This window comes from Myotis lucifugus, unplaced genomic scaffold, assembly GCF_000147115.1.
Source record: "Myotis lucifugus unplaced genomic scaffold, Myoluc2.0 scaffold_389, whole genome shotgun sequence".
NCBI lineage: Eukaryota > Metazoa > Chordata > Mammalia > Chiroptera > Vespertilionidae > Myotis > Myotis lucifugus.
In genome coordinates, this window is record NW_005871437.1 from 97,852 (window position 1) to 106,504 (window position 8,653).

Sequence of the window (8,653 nt, forward strand, 5' to 3'; positions counted from 1 at the left end):
CCTAACGTGTTTCCAAAACAAAAACAAAACAAACACCCATCATGGTGGTCCTGTAGAGTTGCCACATGTAGATAAAGGCTGGGGGGGCGCCCCCCGCCCCCCCGTCCCCCCTGTTGTCAGATCTCACAGGGCCCTAGACTGCCTGCCTGCCCCCTTCTTCCTATTTGTGGCAAATAAATAGGAAGTCAAATGTAGCACCTTCCCATCAGCTCTTGCAGCCACTGGGGCTTCAGCCACAGGCAGCGGCTGCCCCGGCCGCCAGCCCTCCTCCCCCCTTCCCCAGCCAGAGGGGACCGCAGAGCCAGGTGAAGAGCCTCAAGCAGGAGGCCCCTCCGTTGGGGTGTTTGCTCTGAGGCCTGGGCAGGGCTGGAAGGAGTTGGGGAAGAGGGCAGGAGTCTGTGTTGTGGTGGGTGCTGGGGTGCCCAGGAGCACGTGGGGTAAAGAGGGAAGGGTAGTTACTGAGGGGAAGGGGAAGGGGAAGGGCCTTGGGACATGTGTTGAGCTGAGGTGGTCCCGTGCTTTGCGGCCTTCAGTGAAAGATGGCAGAGAAGCGAGGAGATGACTGAGCAGACAGCTGAGCTCAGGGCATCTTCCTGGCAGGCCACTCTCTTAGACAGACCCTGGGGAGAGAGCTGAGGGGGCAGTCTGGGTGGCAGGGCTCTGGGACCTCCGTAGCTGCCCAGAAAAGCTGTGTGGATGAGTGGATGCAGGGGCTCTGCTTGGTGGACAGTTTCCCTTGGCGGGGAGCCTGTGGTGGGTAGTCATGGAGTCATGAGTCCCTCCCAGCATGGAGGAGAGTGGCTTCCCAGTTCCCTGTGGCCCCAAGGAGTCTGGAATATTCCCTCAGATCTCTGAGCTCACTTGGGAATAACCTTCATGAAGACCTTCCTCTCTCCTCTCTTCCTCGCTCCTCACCTCTGATTGGCTAGTCTCCACTCGAGCCTCTTCCTGCACCTACCAGGAGCACATCATTGGCTTCTAAATGTCAGCACTGAGAGAGTCCTTACACATCAAATGGTCCAATCCGCCCATTTTGCAGATAGGGAAACTGAGGCCGGGAGGGCAGTGACTGGCTCAAGGTCACACGATGGTTTAATGGGAGAGCCAGCCCTGGAAGCCATGCCATTTGGAGGACCTTTACTGCTCACCTGTGACTGACTTGTCTTCCCAGCAGGTAGTGGCGGCATGAAGGGGGGACCTGCTCCAGAATTGGGTTGTTGCCACAAGACCGAGCCCTTGAGGAGCACAGGGAGCTCCCTGTCCCCCAGCCTGGAATTCCAGTCCTGCCAAGATGACCAGGTAAGGTGGGATCGCAGCCCTGCTTATGGAGGGAGGGGACGTTAGGAGGAAGTGGGGGGAATCTGGAGGGACCTGAGTTCCCATTGTCCCCTGGTCCTAAGCACTCCTGCCCCAGCCCCAGCGCATCATGGGGATGGGCCCTTGAGGTGCCAGACACCCTCTCCCGTGCCCTGGGGGCCAGACTCTCCTGTGCCAAACAGGCCAGGGTGGGTTTACAGTCTTGATGAGGATTTTCTTCAAGTTGTCCTTGGCTCCGTTCAAAACAGAGTAGATGGTCTGAGACATGGTGGGACCAGGGTGGGTAGGAAGGGAGGTGGGAAGAATGCTAGGTAAGGGGCTCTAGGGGCAGCGGGAAGGTGATCCTGGGTAGGCATGAGAGTCCCCGGGGAAAGGAATCTCTGAGTGAGGGAAAGGGAAGCCATTTGACTGACAGATATAGTGAGGGTGAGGGCTCTTAGCTTCTCCTCCTGCTTTGGAAACCAAACTAGGGGTGGGATCATCCCAGGGACCCAGGAGTCACAGCCCCCAGCCCCTTGCCCCCTGCCCTCCAGGTGTTCCCAGCCTGCAGGCCGCTTCCAGACACAGTGGACATCCACGGCCCATCCTGTGCCAGTTGGCTGTGCCCCCTGCCACTGACACCAGCCAGGTCTGCCCTGTTGGCCTGCCCCAGAGCCTGGATCTCTGCCTATGTCCCTGTAGCTGGCACCCCCGGGCACAGCCCCACAGGGCCTCAGAGAGGACTCCCAGACACGAGTAAGTCCAGGCCCCAGGGCTGCACTTGGTGGAGGCTGAGGTGGGGGCGCTGTTAGGCTTCAGGGTGGAAGGGGGAGGGGACCCAGTGTCACTGGTAAGGACAGAGCCTCAGGCACACTTGACTAGCACACTTTGGCCTGGAGTCCTGACCTAGGGGTGCAGGGGGCTCTCAAGGCGGTGACACCTGAGTCAGAGGAGGTGGGCAGTGGGATCTGGTGTAGACTGTGAGGATGGCACTTGCCCACCTCTTTGAGCTAGAGGAGTCTTTGTCATGAGTGAGGGGCACTGACTGGGAGTTGGGGTGGAGTCCGGTGCTGCTCTTTTAGCGCAAAGACCTTGGGAACATCAATGAGGCCAGTTTCTTCTTCCATAAAAGTCAGCTCTCACTATCCCTATGTTCTAGGCTTGTTGCATTTTAATACACCATTCCCTTAGGCCACTGTGACCTCCTGGAGGGCAGGGACTGTATGGTTGTGTCCTTTAGCCCTTACCCCAACCCCCTGTAAGAGCACGGAGCAAAACAGCTCAGTATAAAGTTGGTTGAGTGAATGAATGAGAATTCAAGCAGACTATATATATTAGAGGCCCAGTGCACGAAATTCATGCACGGTGTGTGTGTGTGTGTGTGTGTGTGTGTGTGTGTGTGTGTTCCTCAGCCGGCCTGCACTCTCTCGCTATCCTAGACCGCTGGCTCCTAACCACTCTGCCTGCCCGCCTGCCTAATTGCCCCTAACCACTCGCCTGCCTGCCTGATCGCCCCTAACCACCTCTGCCTCAGCCCCCGCCATGGTGGCTTTGTCCAGAAGGATGTCCAGAATGACGTCTGGAAGGTCGTTCGGCTGTCCGGTCTAATTAGCATATTACACTTTTATTATATATATATGATTTTTACTTCATATCACGCCTGGTTAGCTCCTACCTCACTGTCTGTTGTATCTCAGTCCCCTTGCAAAGCTCTTCTCTACTTACCTCCTAAATATTCACCTGTTCCGGAACTCGGTCCAGAGCCCTCTTCCCTTCCCTTCTCTCCCTCCTCCTCCCCTCCTCTCCTCTCTCCTCCTCTTTCCCTCTGCTCTCCTGTTCTCTTTAGAGTGGCACTGTGTGCTAGGACCTCCTGCGAGGATGGAAATGTTCTATGCCTGTGCTGTCTAATATCATACCTCATACCTACTGAGCTTTTCTAATGTGGCTAGTGCCACCGAGGAGCTGAAATTTTTATTGTATTTATTTTAATTAATTTCAGTGTGGATACGTCTCAGGTGTCCATTTTGGACACAGCAGACCTAGTGTCATCCTCAGGTGATATCATCTGGGCCCCAGGCACCCAAATGTATATCTCCAGCTCGGGCCTCGCCTTGACACTCCAACCGCCCACTGGGCTGCTCCACGTGGCTGTCTAACAGGCTTCTTCAGTGGTTTCCTCTCCCTAGAGTTGTTCCGCACGGCCCCAATACTGGCCGCTTTTCTTGGCAAGTGTGATTGCAGACAGTAAAGTCCAGCGAGGGGAAAGGTCTTGTCCAGTCGCCAACCCCAGGGGGCAGGCTAGATGGGAGCAGCACGTTGGCCCAGCCTGTGGGGCCCTGACTGGCTTCCCTTTCCTTCTCAGAGCGCCAGTCACCAGGGCCGCATGCCAGCTCCACCGATGACGACAGACTCACAGCCACGTCCCCTCTGAGCAGGGATACGATGGGAAGCCAGCAGGAACGAGCTGATGAGGAGGCCCCCTGCCCGTTCTTCTCTCCTCACAACAGCTCCTCCCCAAACCCCTGGCAGAATGGAAAGTGCTCCAGCTCCTTGGCTTTCTGCCCCTGCCCCCCACCCATACCCATCTCCAAAGAACTCCCATTCCGCCTTCACCCCCTCTGCCCTGCATATCCACTTCTCCTGGCCCCACCTTATCTGTTCACCTATGGGGCCCCTTCTGTCCAATGCCACCCTTTCTTCATGTTGCCCCAAGATACCTCCTACCCCACCAGGGCTGTGCCCAGTGTGCTGAGTGTCAGTGAGCCTGGGCACCACAGCTCCTGGGGGGAGACCCTGCGTCCCTACCCAGGGGCCTCTCAAGCCCCTGGTCAAACCCCACTGTCCCAGGCCCCAATTCCAGGCCCTGGAGCTGCCAGGACCTACTCCCCAGCGCCGGAACATGCTGGCAGGGCGGCTCCAGCAAAGCGGGCCCCACTGGGCTCCCGCGCAGCCCTGCCTTACCCGCTGAAGAAAGAGAATGGCAAAATCCTGTACGAATGCAACGTGTGCAGCAAGAGCTTCGGGCAGCTCTCCAACCTCAAGGTATCGGCCTCCTGGGCTCCGCTGCCCGCCCCCCCTCCTACCCCCCAATCCCCAGCATCTTTTAATTTAATGGTGAATTTAGGCCTTGATCTCGGTCTCTCAGCATCTAGTGCAAAGCCCTTTCCTGAACAGCCTTTTTTTCTAGATTCCCAGTTATATCTCCTCGTGTTTGTCTGCTTGTTTGAAGTTCAGTGGGCGAACGGGTAGATCTTAGTGAGACCCATAGAACTGAGGACCAGCCTTTGTCAAGTGGGATCCCACAAACCAGCGCCCAGTGCCATTGGCGTCCACCAGGGGGCGACCATGGGCACACCTCCATGTCAGCAAAGATGAGCGCTATGCATAAATTGGCATTGCTGAAGTTGAGGAAAGGTTATGATTATTGAGGGAGATGCCTTCTTGATCCTCAGGCATGAGTTCCCAAACTTTAATGAGCCTCAAACTACCAACAGAGCTAGTAAACATGCAGATTCCTAGGCCCCAGCCCAGGGATTCTAATTCAGATGGTCAGCGTGGGGCCTGAGAATCTACATTTTTAATGTTTTAATGTACTTCCGGGTGATGCTGATGCTGCTGGTCTGTGGACCACACTTTGAGAAGCACTGCTCAGGAGATACATTCCCTCTTCCCTGGCCTTCTGACCACCGCCACCTCCCTCCCCCAGGGCAACAGAGAGAGGGGGTACCTGGGGGATGGAAGAGAGGCCCTGAGGGGGGAGTGACAGAGAGGTGAGGGGCTTGAGAGGCCTTGATGCCAGAATGAGTTCCTGTGGAGATGTGGGTAGAGGTTCAGAGAGGACCCCAGGCCCTGCTGGGGCTCTGGGCAGTTGGCAGCATTTCCTCCATACCTGGCTCAGGTCCACCTGCGTGTACACAGCGGGGAGCGGCCGTTTCAGTGTGCCCTGTGCCAGAAAAGCTTCACCCAGCTCGCCCACCTGCAGAAGCACCGCCTGGTGCACACTGGGGAGCGGCCCCACAAGTGCCTGGTGAGACCCTTCTCCCCTCCTGCACTCCTGCAGGCAAGTGAGAAAGGAGTTCCAGACCCCTGGGGGAGGGCCCTGTGGCCTCCATTCCCAATCCTCCTGAGACGAGGGTGGGCAGGGAGGGAGGGGGGGAGCATGAAAATGACCCCTCTGAGCCCCGAAGGGCCAGGAAGTGATATTGGAGGTCATTCCTGGGGTCTGGGGCGGGGAATAGAGGTGTAAGTCTGTGCGGGGAGGATAGTAAAGTTGGGGGTGGATACCTATTACCTTCTTTCCTGCTGGAGAAGTTAATGGCATAAGGTGTACAAAGCACACAAACACTGCATATAAATAACATCAGCCCCAGGTTGGCTCTCTCCCTCTTTGAGCCTCCGCAGTCCCCACTTGGGAGGTCAGAGGGCAGGGACTCTTGCCCTGTTTTACACAAACAGAATGAAAGCAGCACAGTGGCTGTGAGTCTGAGCGAAGTGGGTTCAAATCCTTGCTCTGCCTCCAACTTGCTGTGGGGCCTTGGGCCAGTGGTTCAATCCCCTGAGCCTCTGCTTTCTCACTGTCCTATAGGGGTTGCCCTAGTACTTAGTCATGCTTCCTCGGGGTCGTGGGGAAGACTACGCGAGACCAATTCCTAGCCTGTGGCTGCTCCCAGTAAATGTTAATTATACCCACGGAAGCGGCAGCCCCACTCATAAAGGTTGCATGTGATGACCTCATTCAGTCTATCATACCGATGAAGTTAAGTATTAACAGTCACATGTTACCAATAAGGTGGACAAGGCTCAGAGAGGGGAAGTCACCTACACAAGGCCATGCAGGAAATAAAAGAACCAGGATACCAACCAGGTCTGCCTGGCTCCAATGTGCCAGACACCGTGGGTCCCAGGGTGGAATCCTGGGGTGGTGTGTGTGTGTGTGTCGGGGGGAGGAGGGACAGCTTCAGAGTCTGTATTACAGGGAAGTGGGGAGGGAGTGGGGAAGGGGAGCAGAGATCCTGAGCCAGCTGGGTGGGCACAACTGATGCCAGTGCTCATTCCCATCAGACGTGCCACAAGCGCTTCAGCAGCTCCAGCAACCTCAAGACGCACCTGCGCCTGCACTCGGGGGCCCGGCCCTTCCAGTGCAGTGTCTGCCCGAGTCGCTTCACCCAGAACGTTCACCTGCAGCTGCACCATCGGCTGCATGCTCCACTGCCCTGCAGCCTGGCTCATACCCACCTACCTCTGGCATCTCTCACCTGCCTTGCCGGGTGGCACCAAGGGGCACTAGATCTTGTGATGGTGCCATCAGAGAGGCAGGTGGGCCAGGAAGCTGACAAGATGAAGGTGTCCTCAGCATCTTGGGAAAGCAAGGGCAGCCAGCCTGAGCCGTGGTGTCAGGACTGCTCTGGGGAGGGGCAGGGGCAGAGCGATTAAAGGATTTTCTCTCTAACCAGTTGAGGCCTCTTGAGCTTTAACAGTGAAGGGGGAAGCCGCCGTGTATTTGCCAGACTTCACAACTCACCTTGGAGCAGGTCAAGACAGGCAGGAAGAGCCTGTGCTGCCCACACATGGAGGGGTGCCTGCAGTCACCACCTGAGGCTTGGGTTTGGGCTCTGCCCCCTCTTGGGACCAGGTCCTTCATCTCGGCTCACCGATGGACAGTCCAGCCTTCCAGGCCTCTGCAAGGTGCAGACTGTGCTGCCAAGAAGGGGCATGTTGCTCTCTCATCTGTTCAGATGTCTGTCTGCTGCTTCCCACCACCTCTTGTCTTAGTTCTTAGGAGGCCACGGTGCCCCTCAGCTGGTTACTCCCTGCCATGCCTGGCCTGTGCATGCCAGGATTGAGCCCCCTGTGTGGGTAGATGGGCAGGAACGCAGGATGTCAGTGTCCACCATGACCCAGAAGCATGATGTCCCATGTGCCAGGACAGGCACCACAGAGGGCAAAGGGCTAAGGAGTGCTGGGCTCAGGGAAGGGGTAGAGGCCCTGCAAGGACTATAGGCAGAGAAGAACCGGCAAAGAGAGCCTGGGGAACTGGGCCCCTCCTGGTGGCCTTTCTCTCCGCAGTCCTAGAGGATCCCCTCAGAGGGGCAAGGTGTCCCCCACCCGCACTCGAGAGTTACAGAGGCAGCAGCAGGTGGGAAGGCAGCAGCTGGGAGGCAGCAGGTCCAGGCTATCTCTCAGCAAACAGTAGCTGTAATTAAACAACAATAGCTGGACATCTTCCAGCAGGGCGCCATTCCCAACCATGTGGTTTCAGAGCGGTTTCCCCAGGGGTCCTGGTGGAGATTATGGCCGTGTCCATCTCCAGGACAGAGAACCGGAGAGCCACCACGGCTGACAATGGCAGGGTCGGCTTCAGCCCCCACCGGTAATCAAGGTCCCGGTTCCAAGCCCACCCAGTCACCGCTTTGGCCCCCCCACGCCAGGTGACAACCACGGGGTAAGGCCCCGCCCAGTCGACGAGACCACGCCCATTCCAGCAACGGCCCCGCCCCTGCGTTCTAGCCCCTCCTTCGTGGGGGAGGGAAAGACCCTGCGCTCAGCCCCGCCCCCTGGCCCCAGCTCACCCCGATGCCTATTTCCCCACCCTCCTCGTGTAGACCCCGCTTCGGGGGTGGCGGTATCTGCGGGCCCTGGCGCCCCCAGGAGACCCCGAGGCGCGCGGGCAGGGCCTGGGGGAGAAGGGGCTCTGTCGCCGGGTCCGGGCGGCCCCTACAAAGCGCACTCGCTGCCCCCGGGTACGGGCAGCATCTGGGTGGGTCCCCGCGGCTCGCGGGCGGGCGGGACGGCTGTTTGCTCTGGGGGCCGGGCCGGAGTAGGCGGTTCTCCGCTAAAGAGCGGATCCGGGTGGGCCCGGCGGCCCGAAGCGGTCAGGTGCCCCGACGTCCCGAGCCCGGGGCCTTGCCCTCGCCATGGCCGAGCGGCGCGAGGGCCTGGGGCTCCGCCTGGTCCGTCGCCTGGCCGGGTTAGGGGTGCGCAGGGGGAAGCGGACCCCGGAGGAGGCCAGAGCCCGGGATAGGTGAGGGATGGAGGAGGGCCGCGTGGGTGCCCGCGCGCGCGCGCGCGCGCGTGTGTGTGTGTGTGTGTGTGTGTAGCTGTCTGTCTGTCGGAGAGTGTAGTATATATTAAAATACGCGTATGTGAGATGTGAGTGTCTCGGAGCATAAAAATGTGTCGATTTTGTATTTTATTAATTTTTTACAGAGAGGAAGGGAGAGGGATAGAGAGTTAGAAACATCGATGAGAGAGAATCATCGATTCAGCTGCCTCCTGCACACTCCCTACTGGGGATGTGCTCGCAACCAAGGTACATGCCCTTGACTGGAATCGAACCCGGGACCCCTCAGTCCGCTCT

General features: G+C 58.1%; 1 protein-coding gene across 1 annotated transcript; it reads left to right on the plus strand.

Annotated features, from left to right (window-relative positions):
• The first annotated feature begins 1,185 nt into the window (after positions 1–1,185).
• Positions 1,186–8,321, plus strand: ZNF683 (zinc finger protein 683). Its single transcript, XM_023743435.1, is given in 10 exon segments — positions 1,186–1,299; positions 1,851–1,962; positions 1,965–1,997; positions 2,000–2,056; positions 3,659–4,338; positions 5,195–5,323; positions 6,358–6,653; positions 6,655–6,688; positions 7,899–8,053; positions 8,135–8,321. Coding segments are annotated over 10 exon segments (1,797 nt in total).
• The last annotated feature ends 332 nt before the right edge of the window (positions 8,322–8,653 follow it).